The following is a 22,804-nucleotide window of genomic DNA, read 5'->3' as shown; positions in this document are numbered from 1 at the left end:
TCAAAAAAAGACAGTCATCTGAGGGAAGGTTGGTTTAACTTGCAGTGGTTTGAGAATGTACCACTGAGCCAAATCACTTGATGCTTAAAAAGAGTGTCAGATGTTATAGCTGAAACACCTTCACATTCTGGCTACTGATCGGGTTGCTGAAGTACCTAAGATAATATGCATGTCCTCCAACCCAGAGCCCCAGTACTTCTCATACACAGGCACTGCCATGCATTCTGTAGTCAGATCACTCTTCCTCAAGGCTTAGATTGCTCCGTCCAGATTGAGTGTGGAGTGTAGGGCATAGAAGAGTGTTTCATTACTAAACTCATCCCGAGTTTATGAAACTAGAATAAGAACAGTATAAGTACACTCACAACTTCAGGCAAGCCAAGGATTTTATAGTACACTTAAAAACTTTCTATCTTCTAGTCCTCAAACATATATGTTATAGTTATTACATAATTTCAAATTGTATTTCTTATGAACAGTTTTGTTCTTGTCAACACATTTTAAATAATATGATATTAGTGGCAACATATTTTATAATTCTAATTTTTGTCATTGACAGACATCACTTTAAAGGAAGCATGCCACAGTGCCCTTTATGTTTGTTTCTTAGCAGAGAATCTACATTGAAATAATCTCACATATTATACAATTATTCAAAACTTTTTCATGGTAGAGCAAGTCAATACTTTTTCACTTTTTAACATTTTAAATTATGAACACTTTTAAGCATATGTTACAACAGAAAGTAGTATAATAATACAAGGTACCAATGATCCAGATTTAAGACATGCTCTTGTTTAACATATTTGCCTAGGGCTTTTTTTTTTCTTGTTTAAATGACACAGATACCACAAAACCCCGATTCTCTTGCTGTCAAGCCAATCTCCTCCATCTCCTTGACATTGTAGCTTATCTTTCCTGTTGCTTTTGAACTTCTACTGCATAGGCCCTCATGACATTATGCAGTCTTATATGTGTTTTTAGAATTTGCATAAATGGTATAATTTCAGAATTTATTTTATATGATGATAGTATTTAGTATTTAGTGATTATGGAATATAAAAAGCAACAAAAGGATTTGAAATTCTTTTCTATGTTTGATATGATCCTATGGTGTCAAATATATCATCAAGTCATTTTGCTTTTTTATTTGTGTGTTTGTTTTTAAAGAACTGTTTGAGATCTTGTAATCTGCGTTTTCTTAGATCTTTGAGTTTCTGTCAGTTGTCTCTATACTTGAAGGATAACTTAACAATTTTAAAGTAGTCCAAGATAGCATATTTGCTTCACAATGTGTAGACACCAGGACATTAAATGTTGCTACAGTCTCTTTATCATAGCTTGTCCTTTCATCTTTTGGGAAGGTACATTTTGAGCTTCATATCTTTCTTGGGTACTTGAGGTTTGAAACTGTTATGTCTGTTGTCTTTATACTTCACAGCAACCAGATATGACATTCTTGGGTCACACTTTCTTTCCTCAGAACTTTGTACCCATTGCTATTCCATCTCCTGTCTTTTGTTGTTGCTCTGGGAAAGTCTGAGACCAGCCTGACTTTTCTCTCTTGTGCTTGAATGGCTCCTTTTGCTTGGTTCCATTGAAGTGCTGGATAATTTCTTAGTGGCAATTGTTTGCCAACAGATTTTATTGGAACACGTTGTATGGTTTAAATGGCCAAAGTCAGTAGCTTATTCCTTTCAGAGAAATTAGCCTCTTGAATACTCTTTTTTTTTTCTGTTCTATAATAATGGAGTCAATATGGAAATAATCCTAAAAGTAACATTCCTTATGATGTATATTAACTTTATATTTCCTCCATACTTATTCTTTCCTTTTCAGTTTCCTTTCTAATTTATTTAAATTTAATACAGAGAGATCTTTGCCTTAGCTACTGTCCTTCAGACACTCTACTCTCTCCTCCTCCAGCTGCTATATGGGCCAAGCATCTCTGTCCACCTAAAGTCTGTATTTCCCAAATCTGTATTTCCCCTCTAGATCACACTACAGTACCCAAGACCCTGGAATTCCCCAACTATTGTTTTAAAACACATTTAACCAACTCATAGTAGCTCCTTGTCGTGAATTTTCTGTCTGAGAGCAGACCAAACCACTAGTATGTTTATCCTTAGACCTAAGAAATTGTTCAACAATTTGACTATTTGCAGGGACTATGGAAAGAGCTTGGAAGTGTGGGCTGGGGTATCCACATATGTACATATGAGACTCCACATGTTATAGGCACAGCTGGGGTGGAAAATGGAGTGTAATGGGCTATGGTCAGGCCTTGGCAGCTAGGGTTGGTTCTTCACTGCTACATGCTGACATGGAATGCTGAGTTATCCATAAATTCTGTCTTAAAAATTTGGCCTTTCAGATCTTTTATTAAGGTGTATTTTTCAAGGTAGCAGGATAGAATATGTAAACATTTTCAATAGTTTATTACCTTGAAATGACCTTTATTTAATATTTGGATATATTGTATTTCACTCTTACCATAGGCTTTGGAAGTGTTAGGAGCAGGCCTACATGAGAAATCTCTGATTTTTTTCCCTTCTGTGGTCACAGTGTTTACGTCAATAATCCAGTTGCAATCATGTCTGTTCTCCATCTTACTTCATGCATATTATTAGCTTGTCAGTAGCGCTATTCTGAACTCAGTTTTTTTCTTTGACTCTTCAGTTCCTCTTCTCTTTTATTCCCTTTTAATAACTATATATCTTATGTATTTTTGTAGCACAAAACTCTCAGGGAAGTTTTTCTTCTCTTCCAAACAGCTCTTCATCTGCATTTTGCACTATGTATTTCTTTCTTTCTTTTTCTACCCTTCCACACACCTTGTCACAATAGTGTTTACAGAGTCACCTTGCCAGTTCTTTTCATCTTGCTATGTTTAATTTTAAAAGCTCTGAAAAAGACCTGAAAAGTGTGCTAACTTTTCCTTAACATGTTTCTCTCGTGTCTAAGACTGACGATCCTCCTAGGCAAGGCCGAGCATGAAGGTGAGCTTATTTCATTCCAGACACAGTGCTACAGCTTGAAGGCCTGGGGGTCTTGGGAGCAGGAACGGGGGTGGAGGACAATCAAGGAATTTCTGCTCTTTGTACTTATTGTAGAATAAGTGCAAATGATTATTCCATCATCTTCTCTCTAAACTTTTCACTATGACCTCACTTTTTATAAGTAAAAATCATGCATGTTTGCTGTTGAAAAGGTTAAAAAAGTTGAACAGGGTACGAAAAGTAAAAATAAAAAAAAATTAGAAGTCATTTTATTTCCACTTCCCTTCAGTGCACACTGTCTACTTTAATTATTTGCTCTTACTGTCCAGAAACTTTTCCTTTGTTATTACTTCCTAGAGATTCCATTCTTCATCGTGCCGTCTTAGGAAGATTTTGTACTTTAGCTCATGCTAAAATACTTGAAGTTAAGGAAAATGAGCTTAGAAACAACTTTTCTCCTATCTAAGAAGAGCTTTTCTCTCTGAGGTACACATTCATATCACTGTAGAGCACGTGTATTTTTGGGAATTGGATTGTTGCTTTGTTGCTTTGGACAGTTGTGTCTAAGCTACCTCTCAACATCTTGGTACACTTTGCTAAGCAATAAAACACCTCGTAATAGAAAGTCCCTCAGTGACATGCTATGACGCTCTGGTGCGTCACAACCCATTTTTGAAGTGGACTAAAGGTAACTATTGTTTACTAATAATAAATATTGAAGTTGTAGAATTAATTTACTTTAAAAATTAACTGTATTCATTAGTATGCTGATTAAAACAGTGAGTGTGTAAAGAACTGGACAAAACCAGCCGGGTACGGTGGCTCATGTCTATAATCTCAGTAGTTTGGAGGCCGAGGCGGGCGTATCACCTGAGGTCATGAGTTTGAGACCAGCCTTACCAACATGATGAAATCCTATCTCTACTAAAAATATAAAAATTTTCTGGGCGTGGTGGCAGATGCCTGTAATCTCAGCTACTCAGAAGGCTGAGTCAGGAGAATCACTTGAACCTGGGAGGTGGAGGTTGCTATGAGCTGAGATCGCACCACTGCACTCCAGCCTGAGAGACAGTGAGATTTGGTCTCAAAAAAAAAAAAAAAAAACTGGACAAATCCTTATCTGTCTTAAACTACTTGTGCTGCAATCCTGGGAAGCATGGCCATATGAGCAGATCTTGTTAGATGCGATGAGGCAATGAAAGGTTGAGAAAAAATATTTTAAGAGAATAAAGCGACCCTCTGCGAAGGGCATGCCCTGTGAGAATTTATTGTTTAGGAAAGACGAATGCAGGTATTTTACTTTTGAGGAAGATTTATCCAAGTGTTTTTTTCTAACATGCTGTAAGAGAATAACTCTGTGGTGGCTGCATGTAATGACACTGAGTCTTTTAAGCAAATGGCCTCAAAATGTTGACGTGTGCGTGAGCTCATTAACTCCTCCAAGCAGATTTGGCACAGCTTGCACAATCAATTTTTTAAATTATTTTTATTATTACACCAGTGTTTGAAAATCTGTAAATTTCACATAAAAATCATTTTAGCTTCTCTGAAAACCTTTTGAAAAGGGCAGTATGGGGCTGCCACACCCTCCCCTCTTTATCATAGTTCCCTGCTTGATGGCGGTGTATTCGTACACCTCCCCCTTTTAATTTGCCAACTCTACAATTTGAAAATGGCTTATCGTTTTTTAAATAATTCCTTATATAGCTCTTATGTGAATGTGAATGATTAGCATTAGCCTTCTGGAAAAATGTGTTATTAGACTAGGTAGATATTACAAATTACTCAGAATAATTAGACATTATCCTCTAGTTTTTGATTTCTACATGTGAAAATCATGTGCCCTACAGCCCATATGTCTAATCCTCCACATACTAAATTTGAAATTTTAAAACATGTTGTCAAACTTATAATTTTAAATTACCCAGCGTATTTTAAGAGGTGTTTTAAAAATCATGATATTAATTTAAATGCCACAATTGTTTCACCTTTTCTTTTAAATTAGAACTCAGTAAAAGAAAAAGTTTTGTTTTGAAAGAAAAAAGTGTTTCTAGGTTTTACGTTCACAGCGTAACAAACATGCTAATTTATTTTTTAAAGTAATAATTCATAGAGAATTTAGTGAAGTACAATAGAAATATACAGTTTTGAACACTAGGGGGCTTTGACTTTTTTTTTTTTTAAAGAATGAGAGTATATATATGAAGATAAACAATGGATTTATATGACTACCAAAGGTTTTAGGGTGTAAATATAATGTTTTAAATGTTGTAATACACAAAATAAATAATACTTTTATTCTGACCATAAGCAAAATATGTAATATCTTTGATGCACTGTAGGTGATGAAGGCAATGTTTTATATTTGGACATGTGAAAAGTGATAAATAATGCAGATTCACAATGGGATTGGTTTTACAGTTTTCATATGTTCATTGCCTTAACATTTTTAGGAGTTAGAAAAAATATTCTATATTTTGCCTTTCTCGGTACCACAGATAGAACATGTGTATTTATAGTATCTCCCAACATAGTTTTGTTAAAATTAAACAACATGAATGGCTTTTGCTATAGATACACTAAATTCTCTGTTTTCATAAAGAAAAAAAAGTGAATGTTGAAGTCTTTCTGGGATTTGGCAACAGAATGAGAGCTGTAAAATATCAATTTTCAAAATCTCTTGGCAGATTTAAATGACTTATATTTGTTATGTAGACTTTCATTGTTTTCAAATTATATGTAATTTATTTTTATAAAAAATCTCTGGAGCCCCATGACAGTGAAAGCAAATGGTTAGAAAGCCTATTCTACAAGAATTTCAAATTTTAAACCCTCTCTTTCATGTCACATATTCTGGATGATTAAATAAGACAAGAAGATATTGTATTTTAAAATGCAACCCCCTTACTCCATTACCAATGCTGGAACTCCAGCACAGAAAGGAATATCATAATGCTTGTATACCTTTAGTGAACCAAGGATAACATCCCCCTGTGCATTCATGCTAAGCACACTCCCCTCAAGTTTGAGCCAAACTTGGTATTTTCAAGTTGTGGAGAATATGCCAAAGATGGGATTTAGAGATTTTCGGATGTTTTCACGAACACAAATATAATATGATGTAATCTCACAATTTGTATCATTTTCTGTAATTTCCGTTGGTTTGCTTGTGACAAGAATAATCTTTTTTTATGACTTGCTTTTTGGCACTTTTCTGTTTGAACTGCGAGTGACTGCCTATTACCTTCAGGTAAAACCCCACCCATTAGCATGATGTTGAAGACCTTAGGCATTCTCAAACCTGTTTACCTGCATCTTTTTCCCTTTCTGTCTTTACACATTTCCTCCTTTTTCTAGCTTGCCCGTTTATTTACTAAAATCCTAAAATGTGCACATATACACACACACCATACCCCTTACGCTGTACTACATTGGATGGTTTTGTACTCCTAGAACTCTCATTTTATTTTTCAAATCTTCCTTTTACTGTGCATTTTATTGTGCCTTATGTGCTCCCTACTTTTTTCCACCTCTTGTCTCAAAGATCAGATATCAGAGTTTCTTTTTTACTTTCTTTTAAAAAAATTGCGAAGTACAGAGCTAACACTAGAAAAACCCAGTTTTATCATCTCAAACTAGTGAAAGTCCAAATCATGAACATATCCAACCATCTTACCTTTACATGCAGTAGTGTTATCAGTATCAACATTTCTAGTAATATTACTTTGAATTCATGATAAATGCTATTATTTCTACAGTGGAAATATCTGCTTGAGATATCAAGGAGAAGATAGAGTTTTCTGATCTTTTTAACAAGTAATTTAATACTGTGAATAGATACTAAGATAATTTAAGCAAAAAAAGTATAATTTACTAAAATGTGCCTTCCTTTGCATTGTATACTAAGCATTTTGCTCAGTATCTGAGATGTAAAAAGTAAAAATGTGTCCAAATGTCATTTTAATGTAAATGTAAATATTTATTTAAAAATATTGATAAGAGTAATGCTATATATTTCAAAATTGTTTTAATATAGCACGTGAATACCATTTCTCTATGAAAGTGCCAATACATTTTAAATTTATGTGTCTCTGTGTGTATATGTATATGAAAAGCAAAGAAGTTATAAATCTCATAAACATAGACTATTTACCGCCCAAATTTATTACTTCAAAAGTTTATAATCAACCACAAAATGTAAACAAGAATCTAATATAAAAACATTTTGTTGTAAGACTTTTCCTTTGATTATTGTATGTTTATTGTTATTTCATTCAACATATGTTCTTATTCTAGACATAAATGCACAGGATTTCCTGCCCTCTGGGAGGTTACAGTCTTGCCAAGGAGACAAACCTTAAGGGGCTGATTACACAATGAATCACTGGATCACCATGTGGTACATGGTGTGAAACACAGGAACAGGAGATCTAGGGCTGCATAACAGGACTTGAAGGCAATCGGGAAGAGTGCCTTGAGGAGATATAGGGGCTAATTCTTGAAGGGCAGGTGAGGGGTGTGTGTGTGTGTGTGTGTGTGTTGTGGGAGGAAACAGTGAAACGAACTAGTCCTAAGTAGAGAATGCCTTATACAAGAACCCATAGGCAGGAACTTAGCATCTTCTAAGCATTAAGAGAAGTGAAAAGAGTGTGGAGTAAGGATGGGTGACACAGGAGCATCCTGGTATGGATGGTAGGACCTGGTTCCTCAGAGTATTGTAGCCTTGTTAAGTATTTCCTGTTTATCTTAAGAGCAATTGCAAATTAATTAAGGGCTTTTAATAATTTATATTGTGTGTGTGTGTGTGTGTATGTGTGTGTGTGTGTGAAATAGATACATATTTAAAGAAAGTCTTCTCTAACTGCAAGGCAGAGAATGGATTGAATAGAAGAAAGAGTGGATTGGATACAGCAAAGTCTTACTACCTTACTGTGATGCTTGCGGAATATTTTTTATTGAACTAGTTTAACATCTATAGGGAAAATTAAGAGACAACTTGAGGATTTGTTTAATTCATACTTCACAAATACAAAAAGATATTATAGATATTGAAAGCTATAAGCTTGTGTTAAAGTTTACAGTTCCATTAACTTGAGTTACAGGCTCTTTCTGAACATGATTAACATAATAGAATCATTCTGAAGTGTATACACACAAAATGCAAGTAGTTGCAGCTTTTACATCTATTAGGTTACTAAAGCAATTGTGATGAAGGATGTTCCCTTTGCCACGCTTTACAGGAAGCCTCAGTAGAGCCATGCTGTCGGTTAAAATCACAAGGTAGCTGATGAAAACAGGAATTAAAGTTAGCAATGATATTTCAGCCATTATAATCTGTGAATAATGTTTGTTACAAATGAAAGAAAAGCAAAAACCTCATTTATAAAACTTATAGACAAGTAAACATGAGAATTACACGTAGGGACTATAACATGTAATACATTTAACTATATGGAACTATGTGATGCTTTAATATCACTTTCTCCCTTAGTACTTGTTTTACGTTTCTTTTTCCTAAATAGGATTTCGTCATGTGACAATTAGAAGTTAGAACTGGTGCATGATGATTTGGGTCATTTCTGCTTATTTCAAGTGCAGTTCACAAATGCGTATGGTTGTATGACAAAATGAATTAAATGAAACCAGGTACTTTGGCGTTATATTATGGGTCTATAGAAAGCATGTAAACATCTTGTTTTACAAATTATAGAGTTAAAATTTTTACATCATTTAGTGTTTCAATTAACATAAACCCCTGAATCTTGTGTAATTTTTCAAGGCTACAAGGGTCTGTTAACATTTTTACACAAATCTTATCTAGAGTGGAATTTTATATTTAGATATGGGCTGTTTATATACTACCTATGCTATGGCTATGAAATAATTAGACTTAAAACATGAACTTACCAGGCCAGGCACAATGGCTCATGCCGGTAATCCGCCAGCACTTTGGGAGGCTGAGGTGGGTGGATTGCTTGAGCTCAGGTGTTTGAGACCAGCCTGTGCAACATAGCAAAACCCCATATCTTAAAAAAAAAAAAAAAACCAAAAACAAACAAAAAACAAACAAACAAACAAAATTAACCAGGCATGGTGGCACATGCCTGTAATCCCAACTACTCAGGAGGTTGAGGCAGGAGAATCGCTTGAACCTGGGAGGCAGTGGCTCCAATAAGACGAGATTGCACCACTGCACTCCAGCTTGGGCGACAGAGTGAGACCATTTCTCAAAGAAAAGAAAAAAAACAACCTACTAAAACATGTGCATTCATCTACAGTCTATGTACAAATACTTCCTACATTTTTTAATCAATCCTGTAAATACACATCTTTTGGGAATTGAGCTTTAAAGTTTCAACTAGTATCTAAAGTCTTACATGGCAACACTACAGGGCCTCCTGCAACCTCTTAACTGTTTTTTTTTTTTTTTTTTTTTTGGCCATGTGTGGTGTTGATATGCCATCTACCTACTTTATTTTTACCAATATAGAAAAAAATTGTCCTTCATACCTGCATGCCACTGTATATGCTGCTGCCTCTGGCAAAAAAAAAAAAAAAAAAAAAAAATGGCTGGGTTAAATGTAATGTTTCTTGAATCCTATGCAGCTCATCTTTCTTGGATTCCATTTTTATTGTGCCAGAATATCTCCTTAATTAACTTTTAAAGAATGGATGTGAAGGAAGGAAGTGTCTCTGTCCTTAATATCTAAAAATATTTTAATTTACTTTTACAAAACATTATTAATTTAGCCAGGAATTAAAACGGGGGTTGAAATAATTTGTGCTGGAACTTTTGAAGTTACTGGTAAAATGTCTTTGACTGTCTGTTCCTCCTGAATAAACTGTATTGATCATGTGATTTGTATTTTTTCTGAGTGTCTTGAAATTGACTTTTCTTTATTTTTCATTCATTCTCATCAGCATTCAATTGGTCCTTTACATTTGAAGCTCCATTTCTGTTGTCAACCATGAAATCTTTATTCTTCCATTATTTATTTTATTATTACCATCTCACATGTTCTCTTTTTCTGTTTCTGGAACTTCTTAATCAATTATTGAAGCTCCAATATTGATCTTTTTGCTCTATGTCTTTTAACTTTTCTCTTGTAGTTTTAAAATATGTATTTGCTTTATATTTGATAATATTTCTAAGATTTTATTTTTGTCTTTCAGCCTATTAATATTTTTTAAATTTAGCATTTGTTTTATATTCCAATTGTTTATTTTATGATTGCTTATTTTTTACATATGTTATTATTTTATAACTGCAGTACATTTTCAAGCATCTCTAAATAGATTAATTAGATTTACTACAAAGTTCTATTTAGTTCACTAATAATGGCAGCTTCATCTTCAACATTGATCAATTCATTCATTTTGATCCTTCTGTTTTGTGTTGTTGCTTATCTCAAAAATCTCATGAAACTTAGTCATATGTTCTTATAATATAGATGTTTTAGAATCTTCCCATACATGGAGCAAGAGCAAATGGCTGGATGTTGTGACTCTATCTTGATGACTTTCCCAATGGAAAAAATTAAGAGCTTTATTCGGAACTGCTGTTAACCATACTCAGAGCATTCTTTTCCAGAGACATTGTTCCATATTTTTATAGCAAGGATTTCAGTTTTTTTCTTAAGGTTATTAGCTCTTACTATGTTGCCAATCGTGTTGAATGTGAAAGAGGATGGGGCCATTAGACAAAATGTGTTCTTGTGAAATATGGTGATTCAACAATGCCCCACTCTTATTCCACTTTAAAATTTGAAATTATTCTGGGACATCATCAGTGCTTTTTCCACCTTTTTATTAAGTCACCTATATATCTATAAAAATCTCTGGTTAGATTTCACTTTTCTCTCAAAGTTTTCTGAGTTTATTACTATACTTACTTCTTTACTCTCATTTAAAGATGATCTGAGGAGGAAAACATGAAGTACATATGGTCAGTCTCATTTAAACTAGAAACTTATTTTTTTATCCTCAGTATCTTACATATTACCGGATGAATAGTACTTGCACAATAAATATTAATTGAATCCAATTGAACACAGAAAAATAAGACAAATCGCATTATAGTTTTACTTACTTTTGACAAAAAGTATTAGGTGGTAAATACTTAATTTATCAGGCTCAACTATGAATAATGATTGTTGTCTATTTTAAAATCTAGTTTATTTCCAGAGAAGAGGATGTAAGTTGCCACTTATATGCATATTACAAGAGGAAACAACACAACACCTCCCAAAAATGCACCTTACTCTGTTTCCAGAAAAACTTACAAAAAAAATTAGTGAACATTTTTAAGTATATATCCTCCATATTTACCTTCTGACAGTATGATTAGACATGTACCTTTGTGTGGGTGTGTATATTTATTGTCACTGTGTGTTTGTTTTAGTATCTCTTTCAGAGAAAGCTTGTTGCTTTGGAATATCCTTTCTTCTTTATTTTGTAGAAGAACCATATCCCAGATAAAAGTCTACATTCCCCAGTATCCATGTATCAAGATGACTTGATTTTGACTGGTGAGATGTCAGCAAATAAAATGTATTGCTTCTAAAACATCTCCTTAAAAAAGAATGGTTATGACTTCCCCACCCTTTTTCATTCTACCTCTTGAAATGTACATGTGAAGGCAGGGCCCCAGTCCTCAATTTGGACATGAAAATGGAGCCCACCCCCTTGGTATAGCAGAAAAGAAAGTTACACAGACCTTGGGTCTCTGACAACATCAAGACCGTCTAACTTACTCTGGATTTTTCAAATATATCAAGGAAAAAAAGAAAGAGTTAAATAATACAATTATGGTGCTTGAGATGTTTCAGACTGCAAAGAGAGACATGCTTAGTTGCTTTAGGGGATAAGAACTTAGGAACAATGTGCAACTATGTCAGGAGCCGATTGGCCTCATCTGTAAGAAACAATAATATTGTTAATGAAATATGATTCCTCTAGAAATCCAAAGACAGGACTAGGAACCCAATGCAGTTCTAGTCTTCCCTTTGGAAACAAGCATTTAGTGAGGATCTCCTGAGCGACTTTTTCATACTGGACGTTGGACATTTTCAGAAGTCAAAAGAGGCCCAAGTCACTCCTAATTTTAAAGTTTTTATAGATTATTCTACATAAATAAATACAAAGAGAAGTTAACCAAATTGTGAGATAATTTAAATGTTTCCATTTATGACATTGTTTCTAACGCAAGTAGAATTCAATATAATTTTACCTTTCAGAAGATAATCCAGGGTTTATTCACACATATTAATTCATATACAGTCTATCAGAAATACGGCGATCTAGCAGCAGAATACAGAGTTGTAGGCTGTATAATGAAGTGCTTATTTTCATCCTGTCAGTAGATCATTAGGATAGGTGGGTAGAGATTTTTCACATTTTATATGAAGTGTGTGTGCGATGACTATGAACTCAGGGCAAAGTGGCCTTCCTGTGCTGTGTCCTTGCTGGAATATCCTCACTGTTGACTCCACCACTTCCTGCCTTGCCTCTGTTAGGCTTATATGAGGGTTCTTCCAGAACAGGATATGCCGGTTGCTATCCTATATATTATGCCTGTATTGGACACAGTTCTTTTACCCACCAGCATTTGGACTCAGCTACTGAGAAAGATCAAATAGTTATGGGAAGATAGTGTTTTTACCTGTCTCCTTCTCTTGTTAGAAATTCCTATAGCTCCCATTAATTTCTCTTTTCAGTTCTTCACTGATAATGCCACCATATTTAAAATGTAATTGTTTTTATAAGTCAGCCTTAAAGATTTTACAGGAATCTATAAATGTTCTTGGAAAGGTTTCAGTCAGGGTTAAGTTCCTTATTTCTCTCCATTAAGTTTGTTATTGAAAATTGTTGTGGTTGAGAATTGTTGACAAGGAGGAGCTAAAGATTCACTCAAATTCAAAGAGGTTTACATTTTGTTTTGTTCTTAAGGCAATTGAATTATATATTTTTTATTAGACAATATAAGCAAGATTTAGGTTCTAAATATACTTAGTGCTATATGGAAATTTATTTGAAGAAAAATATATACTTAAACTCTTTTGGTTGTTTTGGAGTTGGACTCAACTGCTTTTTGTGTCAAGCTTTGGAGCAAAGCTTTATGAGTTAGGCAAAATAGGAAGAGAGCTCACCAAGTCTCACCAATTCTGTATTTTTCTCTGTCTAATCCATTTTATATGTCTTTCTGGGCCATCTGGAATTGGAGGGATTAAAGATGGTAAAAATCAGATCCAACCATGGAAAGCTGGGGTAGCATGGAAATATTGGCAATAAATGACTTTTTTTATAGTGTCTATATTTATTCAATTCCCTCACTAGACAAATTCTTAGTGAATTCTTACTATGTGCAGTCACTGTGCTCTCTGCCAGGGATAAAAGATGGAAACACATGCTTATATGTTCTGGGGAAATACACATAAATAGACAGTCCTAATACATTAAGGCAGTTGTAGTATTAAAAGGACAAAACACAATGGAGCATAGGAAAAGGAGCTACTAATAGTTTTCTTATCTTGCTACTTTGCTGAATTTGTTTACCAATTCTAATAGTGTTTTGGTGGAATCTCTACTCTTTTCTAAATATAAGATCATATCATCCACAAAGAAAGTTAATTTAACTTCTTATTTTCCAATTTGGATTCCCTTTATTTCTTTCTCTTATCTAATTGCTCTAGCTAGGACATCTGAATTCCACTCTAATGATACCTCTATGGGGCCATTACCCTTATTCATTGTAGTTTAAGATTTGTAGAAGTAATATAAACTGAATTTGGATTTCCACAAATAACTTAGATTATATAATTATTTAATTTCATCTAAATCTGCTTTTCTGTTTCAAAATTAATTAAATATATTTATCCATATGTGAAAATACTGAGCTCATGTGATTCCTAACTCGTATTTATCACTATTCTTAATTATTCCAGCCTACTCTAGCTTCCTTTTTATACATGGTTTTAAAAACCTCCTGGGATTTTCAAACACAACTTCTGCCATTATCCTTGTTTTAAAACTTTCTTTGTTTCACTGTGATTAACCAAGTCCCTCACAGACCCGAATAGCCACAATTACTTGGACAAATGACTCAATTTCAAGTTTGAGATACATTTTTTTCTGGATACCTGATGTTTACCTGTGGATGTTCCCAGATTTGTGATTGATGCCATGCTATCTTCTCACCTCCAATTGTCTGCAAAAAATCTATCCCTTCAGTCCTACTTTCTTTCATTTTGTTTTTTCTTTTATTTCTATCATGCCTGTGGTTACTATTCCTTTAGGTGCAATTTCATACTTTGAAATACCTTAAGCAAAACAGAGATGTGCAATTATAAAGATATAGTGGATTCCTTTTCTAGGTGATTTATTTACTTCTCACTTGGCTGTAATAAAATCTAATTGGTTAAGTAAATAAAATGCAGCACCCTTTAGTATGTTTTCCACATAGCATCTGTAGGGTTTACTTATTTTATTTCTTTCTAAATCATTTAGCTAATGTTAAATATTTACTATTCAACCTTAAGAGTAAGGGGAAGAAATCCTGCCACGACATGGATGGACTTGAAAGACATTATGCTAAATGAAATAAGCCAGATACAGAAAGAAAAATATTGCATGATCTTACTTATATGTGGAATCTAAAGCAACAACAAGAAAATCAGTGGTTACCATGGTCTGAGTTGGGGGTCAGGGAATGGGGAAATGTAAGTCAAAGGATACGAAATAGCAAATATGTAGGATGAACACGTTGAAAGATTTAATGTACAATATGAGGGCTATAGTTAACAATATTGTATTGTGTTTAGGATTTTTGCTAAATGAGTAGATTATAGCTCTCTTGTTGGGGAGAAATGGGTAACCGTGTGAGATAATGGAGATGCTCATTCATTCCACTGTAGAAACCACTTCACTGTATATGCATTTTATAACCTAATGTGTACCTTAAATATCCACAATAAAATTTATTTAACAAATGTTAACATTTTCTCAGAATGACTTTATATCCTTTTAAAAGCAATAAAATGTTGATATTATGTAACTGATGACTTCCCTCATTTGTTCCTGTTTCTCCTTCTCTGAATTTGATGTGTATTATCTATTTGTATGTATTGACTAAACTACCTGTGCTTCTATGCCTAAACAAGATATATCTACTGAATATATTTTTAATATTTGTTGAAATATTCAACGTTAGGTTTTCGAGATTTATTTCCGCTGATACATATAGCACTAGTTAATTCTTTTTAACTGCTTTATATTTGCTAACACAATCACTTTTTAGTAGATATTTAGGTTGTTTCAAATTTCTTGCTATAACAAAAATGAAAAACCTACAGGGAATATCCAACCCTGTGAACATCTGTCGGACTTTCCCTGGCATAGTCGAGGCTGTGTTCCTAGTAGAATTGCCGCAAAGTATGTACCTTATTCAATTTATAAGATATTCTTTAAAAGTTGTCTAAACTGACTGAATTTACATTTGCACTGACAATGTATAAGTCCCAATTATACACATCATCACCAACAACTGAGATTATCAGGTTGTTTCATTTTTACCAAATCATTGAGTTAGAAATGTTACGTTGTTTTTTCAAGTTTGCACGACCTCAATTACTAGTAAGACTGGGTGTGTGGTTATTGGTGTTTGGAAATTTGTATTCACTTGATGTGAATTGCTACTTCATAATCTTTTTTCCACTCATGTGTGTACACATGAACATGAACTCTAAATTATGTTTCATTTATTTATTCACCTGAGTTGGTATCAATACTATACTGTTGCTTTGCTTAAGAAAGATTTGGACTAAATTTTGTGCTTGGAATTAATATGGCTGCATCAGGTTGCATTTGGATATTTGCCTGATGTACCTTATTTCTATAACTTTATATTGTCTTTCTGTGTCTCTTTTTGACAACAATCACTACTTTTATCCATTATTTTAATCTATTTACACTCTTGTGATTACAAATGTATTGGCATCATATATTCTATTATAGAGCAACTTTCATTTACGGTGCTTTATGTTGTGATAAAATTTAAGATTTCTTATTCTCTGCCTTTTTAGATTTATTGAATTTCCTTTATTCACTTTTTATTTCTTATTTATTTTGGAAGTGATAATTTTATGTCTGTTATTTCAGTAGTTTCTCTAAAATTTGCACCTGCACTTTTGACTTATTAAAGTTAATCAGTATCAGATAGATAATAATTTTCCTCACACACACAACAAAGACAATGACCTTAAATAGTTTAATTCTGATTGTCCTACAATCAGACATGTTCTTTTTCCTAGTATTTTAGCTTCCCATTTTTCTTACCCCGTCCCAAATTAGTCATTAATATATTATGTTCTGTAATCAATGCATAACTTGACTTACTTGTTTACCAGTACCTTTGTTTATCTATGCTTCTTGCATTCCAGTTCTTCCTTCTGATTATTTACCTTTCACTAAATTTTCATTTATCAATACTTTCAATACTGAGCTACAAGAGCAATATTCTCTCAGTCTTTGTTGTCTAAAAATGTCTATTTCTCTCACTTCTGTATCAGTTAAACTATATTAACATTCCCAATTACTTTTTCAGTATGAACCTATTTCTAAATTATCTTGGGACCACTGTTACTTGTGTGAAAGTCTGTCAGCCTAATATTTGTTATTCTATAAATATTTGATGTTCCCTTTTTTGTTGTTGTAAAACTTTTATCTTTGTTTTTCAGTGTTTTCTAGTTTCACTATGGTATGTCTGGGTGAGAGTTTGTTTATATTTTCTTGTTTGAAACTCTGTATACTTTAACTAGAGGACACTTCAGTTCTGAAAGTACTAATTCATTGTATGTTTGAATACTCCTCTCACTTCTGCAACTCTTTAAAAGAAAAATATGTGGTACTTTATCACATCATCTCAAAGGCTCTCACAGGATAGCTGCTCCCTAACTCTCCAACCTCATCTCTCACAGTACCCTTGAGCCAAAACAGTCTTTAAATCAGTCACACTCCGGTGATCTCTTCTGTCAGAGGGCCTTTGTCAGGCTCCTTCCTGAGCAGACTGCTTGAACCACTCTTCTGCCAGTAAGCTCCAACTCATCCTTACGGAACGCTTCACTGACCTTTCTGATGGGGTCTTCCTCTTCCCTTATAGCATCTTATATTCTTCAGAGTACCTGAGCTAGTTGCACTTTTATAGTTACTTGTTTGAGGATCTAGGCAAAGTCAGGCCCTTCCACTGGATTCCCTGCTTCATGAAAGCAGTGTTTTGTTTGTTTTTTATTCTCTTGGAATTTTATAGGCACTTGGGACATAACAACATAGAGACTGAAACCAGGTAGGAAGCGTAAAACAAGCAGGAACTGAGGTGGCATTTATTCATCCTGAAAATCAGCTTCACTTCTCTCATAAAAGACATGTTTTCTCTCCTTTGCTGCAGAATTTACTACAATAAAATGTATGGGGTAGATAACCTCCAGGTGAAATAGGACAGGGACCCATGAGCCAAGACTGTCTCTCTACCTCTCACATTCTTTAGACAGCCTTTCACTTTAGTTTCTAGACAGAGCTGGTGAATATGCAACCAACTCGGTGGTCATTCATGGATAAATTCTTTTTTTCCCATTTTCTTCTAGAATAACTGAGCAAGTTTTGAAGTAACAACCACTTCCAAAAATCAAATCGGAAGGAAAATGCATTTTGCTCACACTTAAATTGAAGAAATAACCCTCGGAGCATTTACTTAACAAATCCTTGCTGAGCCCCTAATTAATATTGGTTGTTATGTTAGGCCTTTAGAATGCAACAGGAAGAATTTTAAGGATGTGTCAGAGTTAACTAGACTAAGAGAAGAAGGAAGAGCATTTCAAGAAGAAATAATGTTTTGTGCAAACATTCTGTGGCAGGAAGCAGACAGGCAATTTTGAGGGCCTAAAGAAGACCAGAGAGACTTGGAGCAGAAATACAGAGTTGAGGATTGAGAGTTATTTAGGAGCATGAGACGGTGACTGGAACCGATTCATACTAGCTAAAAAGCCAATCATATTTTTTAAAATTTTGTGAGCTGATTGGTTGTTAAACATAACAGTTATTAAAAGTGAAACTGGGCCGAAGCGAGTGGATCATGAGATATGCGTTCGAGACCAGCCTGGCCAACATACTGAAACCCCGTCTCTTTTTGTATTTTGTAAAAATACAAAAAAATTAGCTGCGTGTGGTGGCGGACATCTATAATCCCAGCTACTTGGGAGGCTGAGGTGGGAGAATTGCTTGAACCTGAGAGATGGAGGTTGCAGTGAACTGAGATCGCATCACTGCACTCCAGCCTGGGCGACAGTGTGATACTCTGTCTCAAAAAAAAACAAAAAAAAAAAAAACAAAAAGTGAAACTGTATAAACTTATAATTAAACTAATTACATTAAAAACAAAGGTTTTCTAATTGTTCCCTGTTATTTTAAATTATTTTACTGCAGTTCACTATTATTTGTGCTCCTGAGTTTATGTATAGTATACTTTTTAATTGTGTGCTACTGTACATTTATTCCCAACCTCAGATTCAGTAATGTCGCATTACTAACCTGAAATCAACCACAGTGGGATTTTCCACAAAACCTTTCGAATGAAGACTTCCTTACACTGCCAAGAGCCACTTGATAAACACCAGCATTCCACTGAGTGAGACCGTGCAGAATCCTGAAGTCTGTCTTAAGAATTAATCTTTATCACAGGAGAAATGAGCAGACATATAAAGGATTTAAATGGGAGTTAACAAAAGCACATTTCTGCCTCAAAAAAAAAGAAAAGAAAAAGTCATTGAGACTACTGAAATGAAAAAGGAAGTAAAGTGGCTTTAGATAGTCCATATGGCAAATCATAGAGGCTCAGAGTAGGATGACAGAAGTGAAAATGGAGGAAAGTGAATGGATTTAAGATTCATTATTTAGGAGCTAAAATAGAAGGACTTGTTCTCCTGACCAGAAGGCGAGTGAAAAGATGGTATCCCATATAGTTTCTGGATTTCTGATTATTCAGATGTGAGGTTTGTACTGTCGTTTGCTAAACTAGAAAATACTAGAAGAAATTTGTGGAATTTATTATATCTGTTGAATGTTTTGAAACTGCTGAGTTTGCAGGCCTTTGAGATATCCAAAGACTGAACCCTGGTGGCATTTACCTGCCTGCTGGAATCAATCACTTAAGAGTCTCGTCGGGAAGAAGTAAAGTCTATATCCTGTCCAACATCTAGATGCTTTTGGTGTTTTCATTTTGAGCCCAATCCTGCCACCATGTGACAAAGAGCCAACTTCACAGTTGATGAAACTTAGACCTAAGTAAAAGAGGAGGGAACCATCTCCATATGGAATAAATGGATGGAAATGTGTGAAATGAAGGAACTGTCTCCTTACATAAACTATTTTTAAAACAGCCCATTAACTTTTCCATTCTCATATATGTATAACAGTGCATATATGGTGGCTGTGAGAATAGCCTCCAAGACCTCTGAATGTAGAGTGTAAATGACTGAGGACCCTGATGCTGTACTCTGAAAGCTAGCATTTGAGCAGTGACCACACTGCTGCTCCCAGCCAATGACTGAACAGGGCAGAGACACTAGGTAGCCCTGTTATGGGAGATGTCAGACTCCCCAGTATCGTTTCCAAACTCTCCTTAGAACTGCATTGTCTAAGACACTTCCATTCAATGTTCCTGTCTTCACAACCTCTCTCCTTAACATGGGTGATGACCTGCCTTATGCTCTGATGCCTCTGCCAGCCTTATCTGAGTCCCTGGCTCCTCTGCCTGGTGCCTGTAGTAGCCCTTGACTGATGTGACTTCCTGTCATTCCCCCAGTGATAGTAAACGTCTGCTTTTGATTAGTTTAGCGTCCTGGGCCCAAATAATTTCCTTTCCCTTTCTGGAAGGTGAGACAGCTTTTGCTTCTACCCTCTCTCAGAAGCAAAAGATCGTTGCCCATATCTTACAGGTTGGAGGGTTTCTTGCTAACGCACCAGTAGAGGTTCTGCTGTGTAAGGGAGAACAGTCTGAGAAGTGGATGGGGTTTTGTGCCTGTGTGCCCAGCAGGGGTTCTCTTCCATCTCTTTTCTCCTCTCAGCCTGAGCGGTCTGTGAAAAGGAGGCCATGAGTGAGTACAGATGATACTGTGTCTGAGACTTCCCAGGATTCTAAATTGTCATAATAGCAACATATTCAACCTTTCATTAGTCATCAAAGTTTTAGTTGTTTTCTTTACCCACTCTGATGGTTGCTGCTTTTTTTTCCTGTGATTTTCTAAAGGTTGAACAGTTGATATCTTCTGCATATTCTCAGAGGGCTTGAAACTCTTGACAGCTCAGTGCATTTGGTTGCCTTGTGAGGTCACGTCTCTGTTGGTATCAAGAAAAGTTATCATTTTGCAGATGATCTTTTTTTTCGTATTTCAAAATTGGAAGCAATGTTCTCCTACAGCTTTCTACGTGTTAAGCAGAAGGGAAGCACTCTCTGATTATTTTAAAACATCAGTTATATTTCTGCGTCAGGTTTCATATTTTATGGGCGGGTATATCAGAGTCAGAAATAGAATCCATATATAAATCATGTGTTATGTTCTAGGCATGTGAAATTATGTTATCAAACAGTTGGTCCTCTGTGTGATGGTCACTATTCTGTAAATTTATTGACTGAAAACATCAAACAGCGATGGAATGCTCAGTTCAGTATCAGTTAAAGCTTCCATAGCAGATTTCCGCTAGACAAAAAGACATTGTTTCTAGTATACTTTGTTTGGGTCATTCTTCAAAACAATTACCTTGTCCTTTCCACTAGGTGGTTGACCAGATTGACACCCTGACCTCTGACCTACAGCTGGAGGATGAGATGACTGACAGCTCCAAAACGGACACGCTGAATAGTAGCTCAAGTGGCACAACAGCCTCCAGCCTAGAGAAGATCAAAGTGCAGGCTAATGCACCGCTTATTAAACCCCCAGCACCCCCATCTGCTATCCTCACGGTCCTGAGAAAGCCAAACCCTCCACCACCTCCTCCACGGTTGACACCTGTGAAGTGTGAAGACCCCAAAAGGGTGGCTCCAACTGCCAATCCCGTAAAGACCAATGGCACCCTTCTACGAAATGGAGGCTTACCAGGTGGACCTAACCAAATTCCAAATGGAGATATCTGCTGCATACCCAACAGTAACTTGGACAAGGCTCCAGTCCAGCCTCTGATGCACAGACCTGAAAAAGACAGATGTCCCCAGGCAGGGCCTCGAGAACGAGTTCGGTTTAATGAAAAAGTACAGTACCATGGCTATTGTCCTGACTGTGATACCCGGTATAACATAAAAAACAGGGAGGTCCACTTACACAGCGAACCTGTCCACCCACCAGGAAAGATTCCTCACCAAGGCCCTCCCCTCCCTCCTCCACCCCATCTCACTCCTTTCCCACTAGAAAATGGGGGAATGGGAATAAGCCACAGTAACAGCTTCCCCCCTGTCAGACCTGCAGCTGTGCCTCCTCCCACTGCACCAAAACCACAGAAGACGATCTTGAGGAAATCAACCACTACAACCGTGTGATGTATGCCATTAAAAAAAAGTTTTTTTAATTTTCTATATTATAAACATAAAATAATAAGTAACGAGCACTTTCTACTCAAGCAATAAAAAGCCCAAATATATTAATCCTGCATTCAGCAAAGTGGCATAAAAATCACCTGGTAAGTATGCAGCACATTGCTTATATCCTGGGTATGCATTATTTTAAATGTTGTATCATTAAAAACCTCAGAATGATGAAAAATACGAATGCATTGTTTTTGCAATTGACCTATGACAAACTGTGAACCTGCAGATTTCACCTATTTTGATTTACTATAAGAGCTGGGATTTGATTCATTTTATTTATGCCTAAGTCATCTATGCATTAACATGTCATATTCTTAACTTTGATCTAATGCTTTTTACTAGGAAATTTTAATACTGAAGGACTATTTTATTATTTTTTTCTAAAGATGTTTGTCACTAGTTTTTCATTATTAAATGCTGAGGCCAATACCAAGAAGTTTATTTTCTATATTATACAATTATGAATTACATGCTCAGCTATATATGTAATAAAATACTTTGGTCTGTGGAAATACTGTTAAATCAATAAACAATAGTAAATAATGACAAAACCAAATGTTCCTCAGAATTAAACTGAAGTAGTGGTTCATTTAATCTCATTTAACATTCCTCAAAATGGGCAGCAAATCTGATAGAGTTTGGAGAAGTTACAGTGATTGTAGATCAGAATTTTCTAAATGAAATATCATATTCCACATCATAAATAGAAATTTACACACTACATATTTTATATTTCCATTTGGTACTTCAAGAGCCTTCTGTTGAACTCTCCCTATGTTGCCAAGCCCTCCTCATACTCAGCATTCTTCCAGGATGTACCCTAAACTATTACATTGAGGCTGTAGGGTGTTTTGCCTCCTGCATTAGCAAACTCTTTGCCTCCCCAAGGGAACCCACATTTATAGGAGAATTATAGGGGGAAATCTGAATGCTTCTGGTATCAGGATGTGTTCGGCATTAGGCATAAGTTTTTCCCCCTCAGAGTTGAAAGATACCGTGGCCTGTTGCTGTCCTCTAAAAGAAAGAGAAGGAATCTTTCCTTCTAACATCAAATAAAAGTCCTCCTCTTCAGTCTTATCTACCAGCTTAAGAAACTTTACCCATGCATGGGCCAAATTTAACTTCCAATTGCGTTCATTTCAATTGATGAGATATTTTGTCCTGGAGCTGGAAATGA

At 35.3% G+C, this 22,804-nt stretch overlaps 1 protein-coding gene across 3 annotated transcripts in view; it reads left to right on the top strand.

The window, feature by feature from the left end:
• PRR16 (proline rich 16) overlaps positions 1-22,200 on the top strand; it is a 211,355-nt gene extending 189,155 nt beyond the window's left edge. The window contains exon 2 of one of the 3 annotated variants that reach the window (XM_023194185.2): positions 20,824-22,200. In XM_023194185.2, the coding sequence (XP_023049953.1) occupies positions 20,875-21,579 (705 nt within the window). In that variant the 5' untranslated portion in view covers positions 20,824-20,874 and the 3' untranslated portion in view covers positions 21,580-22,200. The remainder of the gene's footprint in view (positions 1-20,823) is intronic. The other 2 variants (XM_023194166.2, XM_023194176.2) reach the window with 2 other exon arrangements.
• Positions 22,201-22,804: the final 604 nt, after the last annotated feature.

The sequence above is a fragment of the Piliocolobus tephrosceles genome, chromosome 4, assembly GCF_002776525.5.
Source record: "Piliocolobus tephrosceles isolate RC106 chromosome 4, ASM277652v3, whole genome shotgun sequence".
NCBI lineage: Eukaryota > Metazoa > Chordata > Mammalia > Primates > Cercopithecidae > Piliocolobus > Piliocolobus tephrosceles.
Note: the sequence above shows the minus strand (reverse complement) of the source record. Positions and strands in the feature narration are given on the sequence as shown.